The sequence below is a fragment of the Serinus canaria genome, chromosome 4, assembly GCF_022539315.1.
Source record: "Serinus canaria isolate serCan28SL12 chromosome 4, serCan2020, whole genome shotgun sequence".
Taxonomy (NCBI): domain Eukaryota; kingdom Metazoa; phylum Chordata; class Aves; order Passeriformes; family Fringillidae; genus Serinus; species Serinus canaria.
The window spans coordinates 28424105-28450050 of NC_066317.1; the positions used below are offsets into that span (position 1 = coordinate 28424105).

At 39.0% G+C, this 25946-nt stretch overlaps 1 protein-coding gene across 3 annotated transcripts in view; it reads right to left on the reverse strand.

Moving 5' to 3' along the window:
- Positions 1-2897: 2897 nt before the first annotated feature.
- The window catches only part of FBXW7 (F-box and WD repeat domain containing 7), a 177082-nt gene continuing 154033 nt past the window's right edge, over positions 2898-25946 (reverse strand). For all 3 annotated transcript variants that reach the window (XM_030238957.2, XM_050973460.1, XM_018926720.3), the window contains 8 exons: positions 22945-23079; positions 18546-18669; positions 16540-16676; positions 14780-14893; positions 11534-11715; positions 10246-10471; positions 6008-6218; positions 2898-4961 (listed from right to left, as the gene is read on the reverse strand). In XM_030238957.2, coding sequence (XP_030094817.1) covers positions 4693-4961; positions 6008-6218; positions 10246-10471; positions 11534-11715; positions 14780-14893; positions 16540-16676; positions 18546-18669; positions 22945-23079 — 1398 coding nt within the window. In that variant the 3' untranslated portion in view covers positions 2898-4692. The remainder of the gene's footprint in view (positions 4962-6007; positions 6219-10245; positions 10472-11533; positions 11716-14779; positions 14894-16539; positions 16677-18545; positions 18670-22944; positions 23080-25946) is intronic.

Consider the following 25946-nt stretch of genomic DNA (forward strand, 5'->3'; position numbering starts at 1 on the left):
CATAAGCTGATCGGACGAACCTCTCCATTGGAATGCTGAATGAGTTTAAGGCATCTGAGCTTTTTGAGCAAAATCTTTCAAGTGATATCAGGTGGATGCTGTTGGGATGGGAGCTGGTTCTGATTATGAGTGAGGAGCCAGGGTGCTGTGGGAGAGGATCTGTTGATGGGTATGTCCACACCAGCAATTAGTGCTGTGCAGTAGGAGCAGAATTGTAATGCCAATTATAAAATGCTGGTCCTGAAGACCTAATGTCCACATTAATGTATTCTTGAGGTGTTGGACTAGTTCTGGTTTGGTCCCACATGCTCCTTCAGTGGCTTGAGTGCCTGGAGTGTGCTCCTGGAGAGCTGCTCCCGATTTAGTTACACCCTGAAGGAATCCTGTTAGTGGTCTCCAAGGCAGCACTGTGCTCTATTGGGAAAGCTGCTGATCTGAACTAAAAATTGGTGTAGACACAGCTGTTAAATGTCTGGCCCTATCTCTTGAATAAGTAAATTGAGACCACAGGAATAGGCTCTTGGAGGAAGTGGCAATACTAGTTCTGACTTACTGTTGGATCAAGGCCCATTAAAAATTATAACATAAAAAAACCACCTTAATGTTGTTGTTGTGGTTTCACATACAGGATAAAATAAGGAAGCTCTTTCTAGAACTAAAACTAAAAGAGAAAAAGGGGAATCAGCATGAAAAGAAGAGAGCAGAAATGCCAGAAACATCACTGCAGTTATCTCCCTGGGATAGCTGCAGTATTTTGACATAGCCTATGATGACTAAGCCACTGGATTCAAGAAGTGCCTGTGTATTGAGAGCATAAAGATGTTATAGTCTTATACAAGTATTCTTAAATGTTTTTATTTTAAAAAAGCCCCAAACACTCCACCCACCTTAAAATCAAAATATAATTACATGGAAGGAAGATGTCTCCTCAGCAGTCTACTTGGAGCATGTGCTGCCAAAGAAGAAGAGTTCATATTGTGAGCTGTATTATGGTAAGTACATCAACAAAAGGGGGGAGTAAAGAGAAACTGCTCAAACAGTTTCTTGCATGTTTTGTGTTTACTACAGGCCCATCTTTGAAGTTCTGTCACTTAAAATCACAAAATTTCTGCTTGTTGAGCTGTGTTGTTCAGATAGCTCATAAGCAACTCCTACAAACCTAAACAGACTTCACAAAATTAGAAGTCCTTAAAGAGCTATCAAAATTAACTTTGTAAAGTTGTTTTATTGAATTGGAAAAGCTTTTCTAAAAACATTTTTAGGTACTGTGTTGTTTTTTGTGTTTAATGTGACAGTCTTGACATATCTTGGCTTTGCAGCCAATAGTTCATTTGAACCTAAAGCTGTGATGAAGCAATCTGAAAATATGGTTTGCTTAACAAGTTCAAGTTTTTCTGTATTAATTTGAACATTTAGATACTGCTGGACTTCCACTCTCAACAGGAAAACTTCTCAATTCCGGTTAAGCACATTTTCCTCCTGGCCATATTGGCTGCCTAAAATGTACTTGAACTGACTTGTACACCTGGATTTGTTAGTTTCCCTCTTCTGTCAGCTCACTCTTCCACCCAGATTTGTATTCCTGCCCTCCAGCACAACATTACTCAGAAATGTCTCATCTGCTGCTCCATCAGGCCAGCGCCTTCCCTCTCTGAAAACATGTTGTTGCAATTTCTACAAATCATGGAAGAAAATTACATAATCTTAAAAGCTATTGCTCTGCTCATTGCAATAAATATTCATGTTTCTACCCTTCTATTTCCATCCCCTCTCACAAGTACTTCAGCCCACACTGGGGCACCTTCTGCCATTGAGGGGCTCAGCGTCCTGGCCGGCACTCTCAGCAGAACCATGCAATGTCCTGGCAGTCTTTCACTGCCATTATAGGAAAGGATTAACTCTTTAATTATTTTTACATAAATAATAGGCAGTCACAGCTTTCATAGTCAGTGCTTGCTGCAAGCTTTTTTCCTTAAGCACCAACCCAAGGAACAGATTTTTACAATTTGGAGCTGTTCAGTCAGTTCGGATGGCTTTTTAATCTCTAGAGGCCAGATGGAAGCATGATCCTTCACCATTGCATGTTTTGCATAATGTAGAGATTGGAATTACATTTTGTTTGCACATAGTCATAGATGTGTAAGTATATAAATATTTTCCTTTTCCATCCATGCATTTTCTCTTCTACTGTTTTGTTTTGGTTTTCCTTTTTAATGACAGCTTTCTACAGGGGAAAACTGTCACAAACAAGCAAATGCTATGCCCTGAAAGAAAAGCTTATGCAGAAGAAAACAATGATTTTGGTCAAGGAGATTTGAGACAGAACCTGACACTCAAGTGCTAAGTTTCTGAGACAGATGATGACTTACCTTGGTTTCAGAGCCCTGATAAAACTGCTGTTGGACTGATGTGGAATGATGTTATTTTAGTATTTTTTCTGTAGCTTTATTTCAGGCTACAATCCTAACTTTGATTTTGGTTGTATTTATGGATTTATTCTTTGCTGTCAACTGCAATCAACTGATTGAAATCCATAAATAATAAACATCAGGTTTCAATTTAAGATGCAGTAACGAGATGCTATCGGAAGAAGTTTTACGTACTTTGGCAGCTTTTTATAGCTGCCTCCCTCCCAGAGCAAGGTCCTGACACATTCCTCGTGAGAAGGAGCAAATGTCTTTCCCCCATGTTTGTCCAGACCCACGTGACAAATCCTACATGGCAACTGAAGGAGAGGACACTCACACACCTGTTTGTGGAAGGGTTATATAAAAAGTCCCAAGACATATTTTAGCATCTACCAGTAAGATGAGCAACTCGACCTGCTTTACCCCTCACAGGATACATAATAATAAATTAACAACTAGAAAAGAAAAAAATTTAAAAAAAAGACATACTAACATGAAAAAACACATTTTATTGCACTTAAGTTATAAGAAAATAAAATTTCTAAGTGAATCAAACCATAGACACAATCCCTTTAAAGGTTGTTTTCCTCCATCATGTCAGGTTGTTACATAACTAAAATTAACCAACTGGAATCTGATTGTTTTAAATCAGACTATAAATAAAACAAAAACAAAAACAAAAAAAAAAAAAGGAGGAAAAAAGATCGCCTAGGATACAGTGTTAAACCACTTTCACAGTTCAGCTTGAGTTGTGGCTCTTGGAGAATGAGGCAAACCATTTGACTCTTTTCTCATTTTGTTTGCATGTGACATCTTTACAAAAACTTCAGTTTTTGCTCTGTCAGTTCCTCCCAGCAATAACTGTAACAGTTGTTTTTTTTCTCAAATACTGTAAAACACTAAGACTGACCAGCAACTTTATTTTCATTTTTGTATTTTATAATATTTTTAAAAAATTTTGTCAGTTTTTTTTTTTAATGTATGTTCATTCCATTCACCACAGCCCTCACAAAGAAAAATTTCCCCACAGAACAGGCTGCAATAGCTTTGTTCCAAGGAATGTGTTTTAATTTTTGCCCAGAAAAAAGAAAATAAGCTTTGCACACACACTCAATTCTTTATTTGCAGGCAAACTTCACTCTTAATTGTCTGAAACTCTTCCACTCTCAGCCTCTTAGAGGCACAGTTGGCTCAAGTTTCAGTGGCAAAAAGTCTTTTTCTGTAACCAAACTAGAGCAAATTTGGAATTCAGTCTGGGACTAAAACGTCACAGCAGAAAAAAAAATAAAAAAAAATAATTTGCTTTTCTTTCTTTCATTTAGCAGCATAAATAAGTTTGGCCACTGGGAATACAGTACAGGGGTGGGACAACAATCCCATAATTGAAGACCTACTTCTAGCACCAGCATTGCGAATTAAATCCATCAGAGGACTCTCAAAATCCAGGACAACTTGCCACCTCAGAGCAACTTATGCATTGAAGAGTGTAGATGGAAGCAACAGTAAATAGATTAAACAGAGGCTAATACTGTGATTGACATTGGCAATGGTTGGCAAAAAAAAAAAAAAAAAAAAAGAGGAATAAAGAAAAAAACCAAAAAGCTCTGATAAAACTGTACAAAACAATTCACAGTAATATTTTAGCTTTTCCACACCAGGAATGGACTCTTTGTTTTTGTTTGTTTTTCTCATTGCAGATGCTCTCTAGTTTTTGAAAGTCAACCAGTGACTGCTCGTGGAGGTTGGAAGGGACCTTGGAGGGAGTCCAGTCCAACCCCCTGCTCGGAGCGGGGCTAAGGACAGCGCGTTGCTCGGAGGGGCTGCTGGGACCCAGGGTGACCCAGGGGTGCACGAGCAGGCTCGCCTGTGCAGCTTATTTCAAGATCTTTGTGGTAAAATAACCTGTTAACAAGAACTGTAACTTTTTTTTTTTTTTTTCCCCACTCCAAATTGCTCAAGGAGCATTCGGAGGAAAGTAAAGAAATTAATTGCACCTGGTTTCATTTCTAAAGTTGGATCTTTGCAAAGCTGCCCCGGTCAAAAGTGTAGCCTTTTTATGTGACGAGACAGCAAAAGCCTCTCTTGTCAGTTATAGTTTGTCATCTTTGTCTTCTCCTTCGTAGTCTGTAGGTCTTTAGGATCTGTTGCCCCAAGGCAACATCCTGCACCACCAAGGACAAGGGATTTTTTTCCTTTTCTTTTTTTTCTTTTTTCTTTTTTTTTTCAGGGGGGAGGGAAAGGAGAACATCGTCTACACGTTTGGACAAATTCATCTTTCTGCCCTTCACTTCATATCGACGTCAAAGTCCAACACCAGCAGCTTTGTTTCCTCAGTCCCGTTGCGGCTCCCCACTGCACACACCAGCTTTGTGTTAGAAGCTCTGATTCGCCACACGACGCCTCCGCTGCCCCCGCTCTCCAATGTGACTAGATTCCGGATAAATTCACCCGTTTTCAAGTCCCAAAGTTTTACAGTCCCATCATCTGAGCTGGTAATTACAAAGTTCTTGTTGAACTGTAAACAGGTCACAGCACTCTGATGCTTGTTGGGACCTGTAAGGGTAAACAAAAACATTTCTGTTTGTAATTAATTAGAAAGCAATGTCAGGCAGCGCTGCATCTAGAATAAACACCTCGCTATTTGCATACAGCTCTTTTCATCTACTAGAACTATTAGAGAACTATCTGTTACAACTCCTGGGTTGGTACATTAAAAGGTGCAGAAGCCTTTCCATGCTTTCAAAAAGTGAAAGCAGGTATAAAAAAATTCCCCAGTATTTTCTTCTTTGTTTCAGGGATCTTGTTGAACCGTATATTGGCAGCTGGGCAAACTGGACATCCATGAAAATTAACTTAACCATTCTCAGAGAGGTCATCGCTGTAAGAGTTTGTCTTCAAGATCCTTTGAGGTGTTATTATGAGATTACTCCATCAGTAACTATTGACAGCTATATGGTGACATAAAAATATATATGTTAAAGCAGCAGAGTTTGCTTTACAGGGAAATTTAATTTTCTGCTCCAGCCAGCACTGCTGCATATGATATATGAAAATGATATAAGACCTTTTTTGTGGGGAGAAACACAAGCATGTGTTTGTGTGCATGATGCCTGAGTGGTAACTGTCAACAAGGGAGGGAAAAAAAAAAATCTTTCTCTTTACTGAAATAAAGAAAACATCTTTCACTTGCATCTCTTGATTTATTGCAACAGACAGTGTACTTTGCCTCCTGATCCAATTAAACTGTAGGCTTTGAAACATTCAAGTGACCCCTAAATAAATACATAGACTGTCTATTTTGAGATGTAATTTCCTACGTATTTCTGTGGCTTATTAGGCTAATATACCCATAGCAAATTGCTATCAGTCCAGACCATCTGCCTTTCATAATAGGCAAGTGATTTGAATAGATTAGATTAAATACATTTTGTTCTTCTAGTTCAGAAAAAGATCATCCAGCTGTCATCAGAAAAATATTTAAGTTTTAAGTGGTCAGTGCTTTTTTCTTTGTACACAATTATTTTAAAGGTTTTTTATGTAAAATCTGCAGCACAGATCCTGCAGGCTGCTTGATTGACATGAAGGTAGTTTAAACTTACCTTGCAATGTCTGTAAACATTGTCCTGTTTTAATGTCCCAGATTTTGACTGTAGAATCAGCATTCCCAGACACAAGTATATTGTCCTTGAGTTCCATTCCACTTGTGAGTGACTGGTGGCCTGTCAGAGTGTGAATGCAGTTGCCTGTCTCCACATCCCAAACTCGGATGGAAGTGTCAAGAGATCCACTCACCACATGGATACCATCAAACTACAAGAAAGGTAAATCTATTACAAACAAGTATATTAGGACCTTACAAAGAAGGCTATTAAGCATTTAATTCACTAAATGCAAGGTTAGATACTATATATATATTCAGAAACTGCAGTACAAAGTAAGAACTCAGTAGAGATGGCCATGTTTGATACCACAGCAGGTACTTCATGGTCACTGCAATGTTCTGTTCAAGACATGTGGGCTCTTGAGGGACATGGTTTGAAAAGAGACTCTGAGCCACTGGTCTTTGAAATGCAACACATCTCCTTTAAACACAGCAGATCCTGACTACCCTCCAGTGTGCAACAGTAAGAGAAAGAACTTTTCCTAAAGGAGATGTTAAAAAGCCAACCCTGCTTTTTACAAGTCCAAGGGAATTTAAGCAGGAGGAAAACAACAATATTATTCCAAAATTAGCTACACAAAAGTCACAACAAAAAAAATTGAAAAGTCACAACATAAATGTAATTGAAAAATGTGGAATTTAGCTTTTTTTAACCCTAACTGTGTAGAGTAAGGAAGTGTAACTTTCCAGTCACTGTAGGCAAAGCATACAGGCTAAGAGATTGTTTTGACCAAGAGGACTGACCATGTAGAGAATAGAAAGGTGGAAAATAGCTTGAGCTATAGTGACAATGATAGAATTCTCAAAAAAAAAGGAAAAAGCTGTAGAATAAAACCAGTGGGCTTCAAGAAGGAATACTTAAAAAAAGCCTAGACTTCCTTCCCATGAGGATTTTATGTATCTATTCTCTGAGGGGAAGAAGAGTTCAGGACAGTTGGCAGTTTCTTAAAGACACAAACTATCCTGTGTAAAAGAAAGATAGGAAGTATTGTAAATTACTGAGACCCACTTGGCTGAACCACAAGGAATTGTACAAAAAGTAGAAACTAGATCAATAGATGTGCATAAAAGAGCACACTGGGACAAAACCAGAAAGGCAGGGCACAACACAAGATAAAACTACCAAGAGCCATTTCACTATTGTGTAAAAAAGTCCCAACCAAAAACATAACAAAATAAAACAAAAAAACCACACCAAGAGGAAGGCCAAGAGCCCCTCATTTATCCTCAGTGGGAAGGAAACACTGATTGAGGCCAGCTATTTAACTTCTTTTTGTCTCAGTCCTCAGCCATGTGAGCGTAGGCTCACAGCCCCAATGCCAATGACAAATGAGTACAAGCTTTTGCTAGAATGGGGGAACAAAATCACATAAGGCAAGTTGTTTTAAGACAGTCTCAGAGACATCTGCTGCTATCTTTGAGAACCCATGGAATATAGACAAGTTTCAGATGGTAAATACAATTCCTTCCTTTATTGAAGATGATGGGATAGGGGAATTATGGATCAATCAGCCCAACTTCAATTTCCACAAGGAACTTTTAAGCCCTTTGTAATGTGGTAAGTAGCAGCAAACACAGATTTGTGGGAAAACTGTCTTAACCAATATGATTTTTTTTCATGACGGAATAAAAAGCCATGTGCAACAGCGAAAGTCTTGGTTGCATTTTCATAAAGAGGAAGACAAATTTGAGGCAGGGATACTATTACTTTGTTCAGAGTAGTATCAGAGATACCAGAAAGAGTTTCGGAGAGGTCTGGCATTTACTGTTTTCATTAGGATTTGAGTGACATTTGAAACAGTAGAACTGACCAAAGGCAAAGAGTGTAGAAGTCAAGTGGAAAGTGTGAAGATCTGAGTTTGGCAGGGAATGAATGAAGGTACAGTTGCAGCCTGGGAGAAGGGAGGCTGGACAGGAATCTTGGTTATATTTAAGGCAATCTGACACTTCTTGTCCATGTGGACTGACTGGTACCTGATAAGGCAAGGAACAAACCTAGTTAAGGGAACTAGACTGTCTGGGGCTGCTGCTTCTTATAAGACCTGCAGAAAATGAGTATCTTAGATCTCTGCAGTCAGACATGGTTGGGCATGGCACCTAGATTCAAAAGAATGAAGAGTGACTGGCACACAGACTGCTTATCTGCTGTATGCACTGCATTCCTGGTGAAAATACACTAAAAAAGACCCTCTGGTATCTGAATGGAAGGCATAAAAAAATATCCTTTCACTTCTAGCAGGCATTGATAAGACTTGGACTGGACCCTCTTTTGGGTCCCCTGCTTTTAAAAGAGGATGGGAAATAATCTGACTTCAGATAAAAAGACAAGGACTGCCAGATAGCCCAACAGACTTGGGAACACTCGAAAATATTTTTCTATCCTAAAAAGAATTAAACCTGACTGATGTAACAAATTTTGAATTCTTTTGCCCCTTTCCCACAAACTAATTGTATTCCCTGTTCATAAGGTATTCAGAAAGAAAGGTTTAAGGCTGAACATCCAGAGGAATTGATGGAGCTGCAGTGAAACAAACAATGGTTTTGGATCAGTGAGTTATCCGTGAACCCTGAAAACTCAGCATGGTTAGTGGTCTTCAACTTCTGCATAAGGATCTCTGGAAAATATTAGGCCTACGCATGGAAAAATATGGAGATATAATTGAACCTGCCATGGAGGACTGGCTTATTCCATCTGATTATTCTATTTATGGGAGTTCTGCTGTTTGGGGCTACTTTAGGCTGAAAGACAGGAGCCATTAGGCAATTTTATAGAATCTTTCTGTTCCAAACCTGTAAGCACCTGTAGCCTCCAGCTTGCCCTCCCCAACCCCCTTCTCCCTTGTTTCAGAACATATTGATGTGCAACACAACCCAGTCATTTGATCCATTATTACTACAGTACCAGAGTGAGACATAAATATTCATAAGCCAAAACAAGAGCCAGTGGTGAAGATAAGGCAGAAAAACATCTGTTCCCAAACTGCCCCACACAAAATAAATCCTCAGAATATTTCTGAGAGGTAGAGAGGTAGGTGGGTAGGTAGATAGTAGAGCATTTTTAACTTGATTTCTGCTTGTCTAGAGAGCACTCCTCAGCATATGAATGTAAGAGAAGGGCTGGAGTTTTTGATAGATTTTGCTACATATTTTTGGGAAAGGAAACCAATTAGGAACTTTGTTCATATTTAATATATTATGGGGAGATATGAACACTTTGTGAAAAATGTCTCTAGCACTGAGCTTCACTTTCTGAGTCACAAACCAGAGCAGTTACATGCTGAATGCCATTTCCCAATTTTGAACTGTCTTTGTTGATTTCTTTTTCAAATCCTGCCAGATTGTGGTGTGAACAGGCACAAGCATGAAATTAATTTCTTTTGCCTTTCAGTGCCTGGAAGGGATGCTTTGACTCTGTGAATGAACAAGATGATGTTTTGGGTTAGTAAAGGTAAGAAGACCCAAGACATGAGGTCTGTGTGTATCTTTGCCAGCTTTGTGGGTAACTGGTGGGCAATACAGAGATGCCACAAAGCAGCACCATAATAACCTGCACCTCCATTAACATGTTGCTGTTGAAACAGTCTAACACTTGTATATCTGGCCTGTACTTAGAGAAGAGGAAGTAGAGAGCTAGAGATTTACATAGGATCATTAAAGTTTTAGGTTCAGCCTTACTCTGAATTATAGTTTAGAATTGGAAGATGGGACTAGAAAATGAGGATAAACAGAACTCCATAAATAAGAACATTAATCCAACAGGGATTTTGGCACACTGTCAATTGCTATATCCTCTCATTTATTTAAAACAGTAAGTTTGGAATTTCTTGAGGAAAGCAAAAACATAACTCCAAAATACATGCAAGATTTGAAAAAAAATCTCAACCAAACAACCCATCAATCCACAACAACCTAATTTGCTGGTATAGAGACTTGGGCTTTATTGTACCGGGTCCTTTAAAAAAATGCTACTCTAAAAACCTTTCAGTTTCTAAATTAAGACAACGTATAACTAGTGTAACAAAATAAAAGAGGTGTTTATTACAAATGTATATGCCTCTGTATGCTTGTGGTCTGTATAATTCTGTACTAGGTACCCACAACTTAATAAACAAGATGAAATAAACTGACTTTAAACATTACTTAAGGAAACTAAAGCAGCAGATAAAAAGCACATACCTGTAACGAGTAGACTCTGTTAGTATGCCCTTGCAGTGTGTGCAGACAGGTCTCTGTCTCTGGATCCCACACTTTGACCATAAAATCATATGCACCACTTACAACCCTTCTGCCATCATACTGAACGCACCGAACTGCGGCGACGTGGCCCATCAGGACGTGCAAGCACTGGCCCGTCTCTATGTCCCACACTCGCAGCGTCGCGTCTCGAGAGCCACTGACCACCCTGCAGCAACGAGAGCCCCTCCTGTGCTCAGCACTGGACATGCAAGTACCACAGCAATCAAACTTGGCTACAAAGGGCTTCTGAGTTTCAGTTTGGGACATTAGATAGAGTTGGTGCACCGGCCACCAAAGTTCTGGCTGGGTGTGACATTTTAATGGGGTCTCAAACGACTCGAGTGCTCTTCTTCCTTTCTCTACTCACCTCCTCAGGATCTGTCTATTTGATATAATTAGCAATCAGCATTTAAAAAGGCTCTTCATTCCTGAACAGCAAAACAATGCCATGAGAAATTCTGTGCACTGTTGTATCTACCTATGAAAGCTTATGAACATGGTGAGCTCCAGCCAGTGCTACAGACATCCTGTTTTAATAACTGAGTTGACTAATTATAACAAATAAACAAACAAAGATCTTCAGAAATTTCACTTTTAGTAAAGTGACAGCTATTCTGTTTGATTTTTTTTTTTCAGTTTATACTTCTATACGGTTTTTTGGGCAATAACAGAAATGAGATGGAATGAACATTAATGGAATTTACATAGAAAAAGCTCACCACTCTTCAAAAAAGAAGAAATGCAACCAACAATCTGTCAACAACTCCATACCACAGCCAAATAACAGAGCTCTGCTAACGTTTGTTGAATCAAGACATGATTATTGCAAAAATTATGTTATAATCAGTTAAAATTTAAATAAAATAGTGCAATACTTAGTGAAAATACTTAGAAGGTTATTTGGTAAAATGAATAAAAGTCTGTAGCATTGACAAGAAATTATTCCGTGTGGGAGACTGGATCATGGTGTAACAAAGACTTAGCTTTGAAATAACGCAGACTGTGACTTTTTGAAGTACATGACTCAATTTCCAGTTCTTCATTTAGTATTCTTATGCTTCTGCCCCTATTAATCATCTCCTCCCTTCTGTTGATTTATGTTTTGCCTGGTGTGCGTTTCACTCGGTGCTGGGTGAGGTGCCCAGGTTTCAGGAGCACTTTGTGTGAGCAGGAGTGTCCAAATGCTGGGCCAGGCTGTGGCAGTGGCTCTGCACCAAGGCTCACTCACCTTTTCTCGTGGAGGTGCATGCAGCGCACGGTGGAGGTGTGTCCGTACAAGGTGTGGATGCACTCCCCGGTCTCAGCGTTCCAGACCTTCAACGTTCTGTCTGTAGAGCCACTGATGATGATATTGTCCCTCATCTGTGATGACCACACTCCTCCTGTGTGCCCAACCAGTGTTCTCAAACACTGAAAAGAAACATTTTCCTTAGTTACCCTTTTGACACAGGGGAATGGATACTTTAAGAAAAAGCAGTCTTGGAGGTAAGAGTCGGCTCTCATAGCAAGAGCCAGAAGACCCCTGGAGACTTCTCTCTGATTTAACAAAAAAATTCCCCTTTTTAAAAAATACTCATCAGATTTCTCTCTCAACTGTTGGTACTTCAACTATAAGGATTTTTTCTTGTAATCTTTCCCTTGACAAACTAAGCTGTCGTTCCATATTTCTCAATACAAGGACATGTTTTGCAGCCATGAGTCATATTCCTGGCATTTTTCTGAGTCACTGCAGGATTTCCAATAGCTTTTTGAAGTGTGTTAGAAGTGGAGAGAGCACACACTTGGTAGTTTAACCACTAATCTATAAACCATAGATTTGTGTTGTATTTTTCTGTTTATTTATCCAAGAAACACTGCTCTCTGTAAGCCACAGCTACAGCATCCCTCCTGCAAAACCATGTTTCAGACCTTTTTCAGACTTTCCTGTTGCCCAGAAGAGAATCCCACACTATATAAGCACAGCCTCCCTTCTCTGATCCCAAATGTATGACATGATTTCTCACCATGTACAGACGGTGTTTGCTCACACCTTCTTCTATAAAACCCCTGTCAGCCCAGAACAATGACTTGTCTCTGTCCCCCAGCCTGTTTTCCCTACAAGTAATGACTGTATATGCTTTCCCACCAGGCAGCAATAAATGCTAATTAGTACAGACAAGGAAAGATCCTTGCAAGACTCCTCTAGAAAGATACTCCATGAAGATTCTGCATTTACTTTAGCAACATGATCTCTATAATTACCCATTTTCTAACCCATTTAAATATGTGCCATGTTGATTTTTGCATTATTCTATTTTCTTCAGTCCTGTCATGGGGATAGAGTCTTTCAGTGCACACAGCCATCTACTTCTGCACTATTATTTTTATCAGTCCAACCTGTAACTGCATGAAAAAAGAGGTCAAGGCAGTTTGAGGATCTCTTTTTCTGTAATCTAATGCTAAGTGGCATTAATTGCCGTGGCCTTCCTTTACCTGTTAGTTGACTCCTCTTGACACAGTCCAATATTTTTTTTCTGAGATAGGGTATCCTAAATACCCAGTCTTTTAGTTAGCTCCATTTAAACATTGATGCATTTTGGCTTTCTAGCTGTCCTGTCCTGAATCTTCTTGTGTTCATACCTTTTGAAAATGCACTAATATTAAGCCAAAGGTTACTTTAGGGGAAAAAAAAAATCAAACACAGATTATCTGGATCAACTCTAATAACAAAAACCAAAACTTCAGTAGTAAGCATGAGTTTCTGCTGAAATGTTCTATTATCACTGCATGCTGTATTTCCATCACATGAATTTTCTTCCAAAGTATTTTTTCTGCATCAGTGACAGTATAGTAATTCCTGTTGTTAATATCCTGTTCTTTCTAGCATCCTTGAAAATCATTTGCTTTTTTTGTTGTACTGTTCTTTAACAATTTTTTTAACCGTCTTCTGCAATGACTGGCTCCTGGCTCAATTCACTGCTATAAAATCCATCTTTTTCAGTTCATAGCTGATGTTCATTTCTACACTTCTCTTTTTTTTCTTATTTCATCCAATGTGCTCATATTTTAAGAAATCATCCTGTTAAAGCAGCAAGAACACAGAATCCTTATTTTGGGCTTTACATCTGTCAAGGGAATTATTTAGTCATGTTCATTTGCACAAACCAACCTTTAGGGTTTCTTTATTTTATTAATTCTTCAGCATCAGTAAGCATGAGGGCTGATACAGCATGCTTCCATCTTTCAGACACAATTTCTGGCTCTCTTAAAGGTTTGGGGTAAATGGCCACACTAGGTTTTGTAATTACTTTCAAAAAATTACTGAACAGTAATTGTTAAGTCATGCCACTGTGCTTAATTTGATATATTTAAGGGAACATTTTGCTTTTGGGAGTGTGGTATGTACAAAGAAAAGTATTTTTCATTTGTGTTTAGGTTGCCCTTTTCAATTAAAATAGACGTAAATTTCCTTATGGGATCTTTCATTAGACAGTTTGTTGTAGGGAAGCCAACAGCAGCAGGGTGAGGCTGCCTATGGCTCTTAATTTTATTCTTACCCACAGTAGGATTAACAATCCCTTCAAGGATCTTCTGGGCATGCAATGACAAATGCTGAATACATTCAGCTTCCACATTATGAAGTGGATACCTTTCACATCTTAAACACATTATCCTCAGCAGCTGTCCTGTTGTTACCCATACCATTTAAGTGCACACAATACCAGCCTAAAAGGAAAAAGTACTGTTTCTCCAAGGCCTTTTCTACACCCTTGGTTGGTCAGTCACCTCAAAAAAAAAAAAAAACCTGTTGGCTGAGTAGCTGTGATGTTCTAACATGACTGAAATGCTCAGTGCTGTCTTTTTGATTGCACATATTGTTTTGCTCCTCTAAGCCAGAATTAAATTATTGAAGCTTATTAAATTCCTGCCTGAGCTGGATCTAATTTAATAGGAAATATTTAAACCTAAAGCAAGTTAATTTTTCTTTTTTTTTTGTGGCTCAGCAATATAGTAGCTTGGAAAGAAAAACAAACTCTGTATTTGAAATCTGAGCCAGTAAAATGAACACTCCAGTGCAAAAACTTGAAAACAATAGAAAGAATGCTAGAAGATAAGCGAGAAAAAGAGATCCAGAGGGGTAAATGCAGCCTAAGTTAAGCTTTAAGGAAGACAAAGTAATGTTTCTGTCCAAATTCTTTAAAATCCATGTCACAAACGACTCCACAAGAATAGCAGAATTGCCAAGAGAACAAGGATATATGCCAGTGGTAACATGAGCAGCATTGCAATTTCACATCAAGGTGACTTTTTTGAACTGGAGGAGTTTCTGTGTGGGAAAAGGCAACCCACGTTTATCCGGTACATCTTCCAATTCCTGCCCCAGAGCACCCAAGGCCACCCTGCAGGGCGGTCTGATGGCACAGCAGCACTTTTGCTGTGCCACTGCCCTGCCTGTGGCTCATTCCCAGAGAATCCAGCAGAGCAGCCACCTCACCTTGCCTGTCACTGCTGACCACACTTTGAGCGTGTTGTCGTCGGAGCCGCTCACGATGCGGTTCCCGCAGAACTGCAGGCACGTGATCACGTGGTCATCGTGGCCCTTGAGCACCTGGCAACCAAGAACACAAAAGCAACAGTCACAATTTAATGCAGGAGATTAAAGAAGCAGGAGAAACAAAGTGCTCTCCTGATTCATAAATTACAAAATGCTAGAGTTGCTTCAGTAATAATAAGGCCCCTTAATCCCGTGTGTCAAGTCTAATTTACCGCCAGCTGGGACCAAAGAAGGTGTTTCCCTCCTTCCATGGAGTGATGCTGCATTGCTTAGCAGGCACACTACAGCTACTGCAAGCCTCCTGAAAGTACCAGGAAAAAGCACTAACAAAAGTGGGCTGAATTAGTAACTGGACACTGCTCTAGTCCTCTGCAGTTATTCCATCTCTTTATTTTTCAGTTGATTTTCAATTTACTGTTACCTTTTGTTTCAATCTTGAATGAAAAGGATGGGCTCATTATTTGCTGTGTATTTGTATTTCAGTGGTCAAGGCTGACTACATCTATTTTTTTCCCTTATCAGCCAAGCATTGTATTTTGTTAAATGCCAGTCAGCACCAAAGTCAAATACTGGAAAACCATCAACTCAATTAAATGGAAACAAAAGCAACAATTCCATGTGCTGGGAAAGTGGACTGGAATGTTGCTTTATAGAGGTGGGATTTTCAATGCTTGATTTTGGAAAAACTGTAGTTCTGTATATCTTATTGCAATACAGCAAAAAAAAAAAAAAAATCCTTAGTAGAATGAAGAATTTTTTATTTAAGATATCCAAACATTTTTTAAGATGTTTGTTGAAATGAAATGGCATTTGGATAATGCCAGAGGCTGTAGTTTTAATAATAATTCCAAGATAACTTGATGTGGCAGATCAGCACAAGAAATACAGAACCACTGCCAGAGATGTTCATAAGTCGTGGCCAAATAAACAGCAGGATATAGCCATAGGTTTTCCAAGGGAATCCTTTTGTTCTTATTTTATTTTGTTATTTTTAATTAAGAAAACAGGTAAATTACCTTAAAAACCCTTGAATATGGGTTTTCTTGACAGTTCTGGCTGCTTGTTCATTATCAGGTTTGATTAGAGAGTTGCTATTTTATTTACAAAAGGTTTGAAATATTGCTTCATGTCTTCATTTGGAAAGGATACAATGATAAATATCAATGTCATTAAAATAATTTTAACATTTAGAAAACCCCACAGACATCTTAAACATAGAATGAAGTTATTGTCTTGTGCTACTCAATTTAGAAGAATATATTTAAAAATAAAGCATGAATTGATCACAGAACAGTTGTGGAGTATTAGGTTGCAACATGACCCAGCTCTACCAATACATACATGTATACCTATATACATACAATATATGGGTCTGTATGTTTAAATATAAGTATTTCAAATCAATTCTCCATGATTACCTGTCTCGAAGAGACTGGCATATTTATAAGAATTCACAAAATTGTACAGAAATTCTTAGAAGAGCAGTGAAAGGGTTCTGTAGTAAGAAGCGTAACACGTTGCCAAAATGGTGGTCAGAATATAATTTAAAGCCCGGGTAAGCTAAAAGATGAATTATTTTTTTCTGCAGCAATTCACTGCTTTTTGTGCATGGATAGTCTTGTTTGTCCAAAGGAAAGAACCCGAGCCATGAGCTGCTCCTGCTTTGTTCACGGCCCCGTGCACAGAGCTCAGAACCTCACCTTGGGCGATTTCAGCTCTCCTCGCCGCCAGTTGGTATCAATCCTATGCTGTCTGATGTAGGCGCTTTTCCACGGACTGTGTATAAAGCCTGGTTTTATTACTTTCCTCCTCTTGATATGTAATGGTTCATCAATCCCTAAAATGGAATTTAAAAAAAAAAAGGGGGGGGGGGGGAGAGATGAGGCCACCCCACAGAAAACACTTTCCCTCCAAACCTTTACTGTGAACCCTGACATTGAAATATGGCAGAAATGTAACAATCTCCTGCTTGCCAACATTTGTGTGTCAATGACACCACCCTGCTCCTCAGAGATTTATACTCCCTCTGTCCTTGACAGTTCAGCACAATCATTACCATAATCACAACTAAAAATGCTCTAGTTCATCATTCCTTGCTGGCAACCTCCTAGCTCGGGTTTGGATCCCCCTTTCTGAGGCAATGCAGCAGAATACTGCCTTTTATAAATGGGTACTGTCCAAAAACCTCCTTAACCATTTATATGCTTATTCTGGAACAGTTCAAGAAGTCAACCTTTCTGTCTGTGGCTCTCCACTCTGGTCACCCATCTTCATTACCTTTAAGTTCACTGTGACTCCTGGTATTAGTGAGCTTTTGATTACTTTCTTGATCTGAAAGGCTCAGTGCTTTTGGCACTGTCCTCTCTTGGCTGGAATTTAAGTATAGCTATGCCCTTTCTGACTTGACACTTAAGTAGCAGAGCTTTGTTTTACCCTTGCTACTACAGATACAGCTTTTTTTACAATTCTCTTACCCTGCTCTCTTTTCTATGCAGCTCTTCTCTCCACTGCATTTCATTACTGGCAGGAGTCTTGTGTCTTGCCAGTATGTGGATTTCACTCTTCTGCCTTTAGCCCCCTCTCTGCCTGCAATCTTGCATTAAGGGGTCCTTCATGTTACTGAGCAGCTCACTGAGGCTAAGCAGGTTGCAATACTGGCCTGCTTGCCTGTGCTCTCCTGCCTGGATGTATTTACTCTTACTTGTAAGCTCACAAATGTAAGCTCATTCCCCTCTCAACCTTCTCCTTTTTTATCACTCTGTCCTTTTAATACATTTTCACTGAAATTTTTAAGAGGAGAATCTTTTGAGAAGATTTAGGAGGTCAGACACCTGCTTTCCATCACAAAAGAAAACAAATTAGGTGTCCTCACAAATAGCCAGCTACAATTGACATTTTTTTTTGGTTTTTGAAGCCTCTGCATCAACCCTTCAGAAGTCCTTGCTTCCATAATCCAAGGCAGTCCAGACAGGACTGTGTCCCAGATGAGACTGCTCTGGGATCACATGTATGTGGTCTTCTACCCCCCCCTTTCCCCCTGGCTCAAAGAGACTCCTTGCTCCTATAACTATCCTTAAAAATAAGAGCTTGCATTCTCCATGTGCACATATACACGGCTACTTTCATGGGAGCCTTTTTTTGCCCATTCATATCAGTGCTGGAGCACCATATCTTCTTGAATTGGCATGAGCAGGATAATATCCATGTGGCTAATGGACTGTGTGTCTCTCTCCAAGCAAACCTTTCAGCACCATCTCCCACTACCGTGTGCCATCTCTGCCTTAATTACCCTGCAAGTGACATGAAATTACAGAACCCCTTCTACCAACCACTGAAACAGTTTTTCCACCATGCTACAACTGCCAGACTACACTCCTATCATTTTTACACCTCGGCTGTTATTTCTTTTGGTTGCATTTTGAATAAACACAATCCTCAAAAAGCAATCCCAACTGTATTCTAAAAACATGCAACTAGCATACTTTATAAACAAGATATTCAAGCCTAAACTCCAGCACTCCATGGATTATTTCTATTTCCTGCTTTCAACAGAGATACATACCATGTAGCTTAAAGAATAACTAGCACTAAATCTAAAGTCACAAGAATTGTTTTCGTAAAACTTTAAGCTTATTATGTAAATGAACTGCACTTTTTATGATGGCAACACTTTGACCATTACATCCATCATTTTGCTCAGCCTTACCCTCCTCTTTGCATTTCTCTCTCCAGAGAAGATTATCTTCAGCCAGAATTCTCCAGTAACGACATGTCTGGGCTGCCTGCAGAAGGTCCCTGGGTTCCAGGAATGACAGCACATACAGTGCCAGCTGTAAAAAATAAGAAGAAAGTGTATTTTCTGCACTGCTTTTGAAGAGAAAAGTGAAATAACTCCATTTACTATCACACATCAGGGGCTGAAATACAGAAAATTGGAACGATAAATTATTAAACAATCTCTGAAACTTAACAGACTCCAGTTTATTCCTGTGGGCATGTGGAAATATAACAATCATTGTAAGTAACTAAATCCTTACAGATCATATCACAAAATGATTCTTGTGTTTGCAAGAAAATAGGTGTCAGCTGAAATAATTACTACATTTTTTTTTAAAATGTAAGCCACATTACTTGGAATCATTAGAAAAATTATTACCAAAGTAATTATGTCTATGTTATTTTACCTAACAATTTCAACAAAAGTTATTTTGAGAGCTGAACTAAAAGTACAGCACTCACCATGTGAGCAACTAGGGATGTACATTGTGATGAGTAACATCACTCAGAAAGCCCAAATAGAGAACAAGTAAATGCTACATTCCCCAGAGCTCCAACCACTCTGCAGCCATAGGAAAGGCAGTGTAGGTATTGCTCATTTTCTGGTGTGAATTCAAACACACTCCTGTGTGGAGTTACAAGGAGCTTTATGGATGGGGATGCAGTAGGACCAAGACACGTAACTTTAGTACAGCTTGTTACCAAAACCACAGGGCAAATCCTAATGAGCACCAGACAGTAAATGGAAGATGAGCTCTTCCACGTGACAAAACTAAAGTTATTGGGGAAAATTCAGATGTTCTCTGACTGAGCTAAGCCATATAGTGACCACAACAAAGCCCCTAAAATCTCCACATCTCCATGAAGCCTTAAAGAGAGGCATATAAGTCACAGTCCAAAACACAAAGAGCATATCATTAAGGGTGTGATGACCAAGTACAGCTTTTCTACTTGACAGCAACAATGCAACTCCCTACTCTAGTCACAGAAAATAAGTAAGATGCAGGAAAGTCACAGGAAATACATGGAGTCCCTAAAATCTCTGCAGAAAGAACACTATTGATAAACAACAATGCAGAGAACTACTAACATGCTCACAGAGGGGACTTTGTCAGTAATTAACAGGATGCAGAAGCTGTCAAGGAAATCAGATCACCCGCTTTTACTTCTGCTTGCCATCTATTTTGTTAGGACTTTCAATTTCATTTTTAGCTGAAATGATGAGATTAGATAGATAGACAGACAGAAAGTATAAACAGAATCTGCTCTTCAAAGCAGCAAAGACTGAAATTTACTGAGGAAGTCATAACTGCAGGCTGTTGACCTCAGAAGATTTTTCGTTTTATTTTGTGAGAAACATTTAGTAATCTAGACAAGCCAGTGTGAGCAGGAAATAAAAATTCAGCAAGGCACGACTGCTTGCATTTTGGTTGCACACACACCTGGTTTGCAAGTCATCACCTGCAGCTCATGGGGAGCACACAGCACTCCACATTAGAGGGACCTGTGCCTTAAATGATGTGTTAGATCCTGTAGGCACCCCAGGCCACAAACTGAAGAACGTTCTTCTCTCCTTACTCAGGGAGTCAGCATTTGGGATCTGGTGTAAGGCTCTGTTACAGGAGCAACAACTGTACTGGTCCTTTTAGACATTCTGTCTTTATTCCTGGCATGAGAAATTCTTGAGGAAGTGTTGTTTCCTAACACACATCACAGAGACCCGCATGTGACAAAACTCAAACATGACACGGCCCCTTTCCATTTTTTGCCGAATGTTCCTCAGCTGACAGCGGTTTGTTTAAATATTACTTTAAAATTACTATCTATACAAACACAGACATTTGCTAAGCTGGTGTTAATTAAACCTATGAGCCAACTGATTCTAAACCAGGTTAAATATGGGTAACATTTATTTTAGACTACATTTATCTAAATAGTCATCAATGGTCAGCACAGCCCACAGCTGAGTTTAGGATTAGCAGTGGATGACATCCCTTTGTCTCAGCTCATGGATCTAGTTATAAGAAAATTTCAGGTAACAAAGATCTGACCTTTGACTAAACTGGATTTACGACTACTCTCTGTTGAAGTGTTAATAACACCCAATAGCAAGCAGTTCCTTGCCTTTTTTTTCACTTAAACACAAAAAACCAAAAACATTTCTACGACTGATTTCAGCAGAACTCTTTATCTATTGGTTTCTCGACCTGATTTTCATAAATAAGCAATTTGAATAATTATTTCTAAAGTCTCAGCAAGAAAACAAGAGTACTTATTTCATATTAACTGTTTGCCTGCTGCTTTATCGGGAGGAAAGCAAACATTTCCATGGTTATTTGGCATTTCAGTTACTGCCTTTGCATTGCAGATAATGGTTTTGAAGCAAAGCCCTCCTGTCCACATCATCTTCCTGTTCTGGTTTGGTAATAAGATCAGTGCATGGCATCCAACAGCACTGGAGCTACCCACAGATGTTAATGCAGAGCGACAGCCCAAGGGAGCGTGTTTTCACAGGGCGCTGCCTTTGCCAGGGAAGCCTCCTCATGGAATTACTGACCCCAACAACTCACCCATGCCCCCAGAGCTCAGAGCATCACCCCCCACTGCAGCCAGCACTCAGCAGCTGGGGACAGCCCTGCTGAAGAGATCTGGCTGGGGGAACAGCACAGGAGATGGTGGAGGCAGCTCTGTGGCTTTTTTTAACTCGGGTAATTTTGGTGACAGTGACTCGGGGTTAGGAAGCAAAAATTATTCAAGCCAACTTCACTGGTGAATTCAGCCTGTCATGAAGCTACACATTACAATATTCTGGTTTAAAGAGGCAGGAATCACACCAGAAATAAACAAATTAAACATTAGTAGTTTACAGGGGAGGGAAGATACCTAAGTGAGGAAGCTTAACTGCTAAGTACTGTATTTCTTCTGAGAAGAAATTGTGCAAACTGAAATTATAACATCTTCAGTTACAGTGTAACTAGATCACTGGTTGTACTTCAATGAGTATTGCCACAAAATTGCAAAGAGAAATGACCTCTGAGTTACTATTATCAATAGTCTTAAATTTCCAGACTGAACAGATGCAGAAGTGGCAAAGTATCTTCTGTCTCTTCAAAATATAAAGTCTTGATGCCTTCCTCTGCCTCTGATGCTTTGGACAGATTCTCTAGAAATATGGCAACCATGCAGAGGTGCTGCTGAACTCTTCTCCTCCCCCAGTGTCCTTTCCACTCCCTGAGAAGGCTGCTGCAGGAATTACTTCTCTAAATACTAATCTCATGGCCTGTGGGCTAAGTTAATACTTGCTGCATAAATTGATTCCAACCCTTACAAATGCCAGCCAGCAAGGGAAGGCTGTGACACTTCCAGACTTGTGAAGATATGACAGTGTAGTAAAGGAAAGAAGGGGTTTGTACATGCAAGGATTCAAAAATAGGATGTATGTCAGAAGAGAATGTCAAAGAACAGAGACATGAAACAGTCTTCAGGTAATAAAACCATGTCAAACATAGCAGCCAAATACAAACACCAGAATAACTTAAAAGAACTTGCTTTGCAAAGGGTTAGGAATTGAGATGTAACTCCCCAAAATCAATCAAGGTGAGAAGTACTATTTATAAATCAACTAAAATACATTTATTCAATAAGTGCAGCAAACTGGGTTTATAACCTTGTATATCCACCCTCATGTTCTAGTTGTGATGACATCACAAAATACTCTTGTGTGGACAGCACTTAATTACACACACCAAAATCTCAGTTTCTCTTTAACCGGATACAACATGATCTGACTTTCAGTGAAGGATTTACTGTAAGGTCTGCTAATTACAGTTTGGCTTGATCCTTAGTAAGAAGTGCTCTTCTGGGTTTACTTTTTGTATATTTGGTAGCGATTTTAGGGTTCCGTTTGTCTACAACAAATTTAAAAATAACATTAACAAAACACTCACCACTTACAGCATTAAAAATAATGCTTACACTCAGGGAATAATGTGCAGAGAGATCTTACATCCAGAGGAAATCTTTGTGTGTGTGCCCTGACAGAATTAGTTCCCAAAAAAAAGCACAATTGGCCCAATTAGGATACAGAGATATTTTTAGAGCTACTGGGATTTTGTTTAAAGGGGTCATCTGTATTTCCAAGTATCTAAATGCTATCAAAAGACAGAGATATGTCAACCTGAAATTACAGCAGACATGCTATGGCAGTGTTCCAAATAGTGAAGCTCTAACATGAGTTTACATCACTACGCTGGCAAAACCAGCACAGAAGTTTTCTAAAGATGGCAGCCAAGGCACTTCAGAATGCAATACTACCCCAAAATTCTCACCTCTTTTGGGAGCAAGGAAATGAAGTCTCTTTGAAACTGGGGCTCTATCACTTGCATCATGTGTTTTACTTGTGTTGGTTCACAACTATCAATGAGTTCATCTAAAGCAAGTAACTTCTCTGGTCCGCTCCAGCTCTGCAAGGGAAGAAGAAGAAAGAAAGAGTGAGCTTAGTTTAACAAACTGGTTTCATTTATATCAGTAAGTGCCACTGCTGTGCCAATAAGGCAAATTAAGTTTCCTCATTGAACTATATACAAGCATATAAAAAGCCAGGAGATAAATGCTCATGCTAATGACACAAAAATGAGGACTTAATCAACACAAAATATTCAAAATTACTACACTAATTCATAAGCTAAGAAAGGATTTGTTATATGCACATAGAGATTGGCAATTAAATAGATAATAATATTTAGTAATAATAATTGAATTAATTAAGCTTCTTTTGAAGTTGATGAAATCTACACACATGCTAGAGACAACGGAGGGGTTGCAATAGAATGAACACCCTTTCTCTATTGTGCATTCAAGTGAGATGAGAGCTTTTAATCTTCATGTTTTATCTGGTAGACCAAAATCTCGAAATAAGAGGAATGGAAAGTAAAAAACTTTCTTGAAAAGTACATTAGCTTACTCTCTGATTATTACTACAGTATGTCCCTAAGTGACAATGTTGTAATTTCAGAATCCTGGCTATAAACCAATGCATATTTTGTAAGTATCAACTTACACTTGAATAAACAGGGAATTTTGATTGGTAATTTTCTTACTCTACATTTTTACTAATGGGTGCTATAAAATTTGAAGATTTTAATAAGGCACTCAACTGGGAGCATAGCAGATTAGTAGCATCATTTGTAGGGAAAAAAAATTGTAACTTAATATACTGAGGATCTAAAAATCATGTCTTAAACTCATTTGTGCTCATTTGATTCGCTATATGAAAACAATTTAAAGAAAGAAAACTTAAAGAAAAAACAACAGCTACTGCTAGCTGATTTAGCAACAGAATTAGAGCACAAATATAACCTTACAGAGAAAATGAGACATCACGATTTTGAGAGCAGATTCACATTCCTATTCTCAAATGTCTTCTAGAGTGACATTTACAAGTAAATTAGCACATACAAAGGATATTACAGTTACCATAAGAGGCTAACTCAAAAAGAGAGGGCAAGATACCTCACAGTTTTGATTTCTGTATCTGTTTTAGTCTGCCATTTATCTTAGGACCTTTACTACTTATGCTCTCAATTTGGACTTGATTCCAAAAATTCACTCTGGTGTCCACAATACTACAATGTCAGTGTACTGTGTAGTTTCTGCCAGAACAATGGGGCAAGTGAAGAAGAAGGTGGAATTTCTGAAAGTGAATGCAAAGCAGATAAAATACCCAGCTTTACTTGACATAAAAAGATCACTGCACTGCATCATTTCTCCCTATTTAAAACATCAAAATACTTGAAATGTCAGTAGAAGTATAATTTACCCAAATGATGGCCATGGGGACTTCCAAGTGACCCGAGTCCCTCAGGGCAGTGGAGGTGGCTCGGTTATGGAGCCAGCACTCTCTGGGAATGCCGTGGGAGCAGCGTGCACAGCAGCTGCCTCACCCCACTGCCATGGCCCTGCCCTGCAGCAAATGTGTGCCAGGTACTGGACTGCCTACCCTAATGGAGGAGGAAGTTCCTGACCTGAGCCTTTCCACACACTGTGGGCAACTGGTAAAATGGTTTAAACTGGCAAGAAAACATTCCCCATCCACCTGTGTGAATGCAGTATCACCACAGGAGATGAGGGTTTCCATGTCCCATTCACAATACCTCACAATATTAAAAAGAAACAAGACTGTCTCAGCCAAAGTTGCAGCAGTGCTGTTGTAAACAGCTTTTGTTATAAATTTCTTTCAATAGAAACATTTGCATCACAGAGCAGTTCTCCATAAATTATGCACTGAAGTACTGTTTATCTCACCAATTTTCCAACTGCTGTTTGTTTCATTAACCCACAGCTTAGCTGGTGTTAGGTACAAACGTTTGCAGTCTTTAATGTCATCTGTCAGCCGTGTTTGAATTTAGGGGAATTAAAAAGAAGGAAAGCAATACTTGTGCTACTTCCTTGTAATATAAATTTCCAAGGTCAGTCTCTTAATTTATAAGCAGCTACATTTACTAAATTAGAATAACTGTAACTGAAGAGCATTGTTTGCTACTGGGGCAAATGTTACTAGCAGTTACCAACATGTTATTGATTTATAACTATGCTATCTTAATCTGTAACTCTCTTACACTCAGTTGGTTTTTAAAACTTAATACAGATCTGGACAGAAAAGAAAAGGATTCAAGAATGAGAAAGAGTTGCTAATGACTAAAAGCAGATCCCTCTTTTATCTGTCTGTCATCATTAGGGGATGGGTACAGGCAGCTTCCTACGGATCTTCTTATAAGCAATCAACTGCTACAAAATGTTGTCTCTAGGACATTGTCCCCTCAGTCTTTAACTTAAGCAAACAAACCTCCAGCTACAGTTGGTAAGGGGTCTCTGAGGGAAATGTCTGGCATGGAAAATTGGGAGGAAGCCTTGCCAGATGAACACAACTGTTTGCATTAATGAAGACTAGTAAATTCTGCTTCTGGGCCCTGTAGCTTGATCCACTTGCAAGAAAACTACATGTCGCTCATCAGGCAGAAGGGAAAAGGAGTAACTGTGGCTTTGATGAGAAACAACAGAAAAGAAAAAGAAAGAAAAAGTAACTGTGTGCTGGTTTGCAAAGAAAGAAAAAGTAACTGTGTGCTGGTTTGCAAAGTTTCAAACTTTGTAGAAGACCAGAGACTTTTGAGACAGGTTGCGTCGTGACCAGACGCCTTGGATTTCTACCAGGCAATTCCCTTTCAAATTGAAGGTCCTTGTAAAGAATATACTTTATCTTTAAAATACTTTTGCTTAATTGTCTTCCTTTGCTTTCCTTGTCTTCAAAACTGAAATTTAATTTTAATGTAAA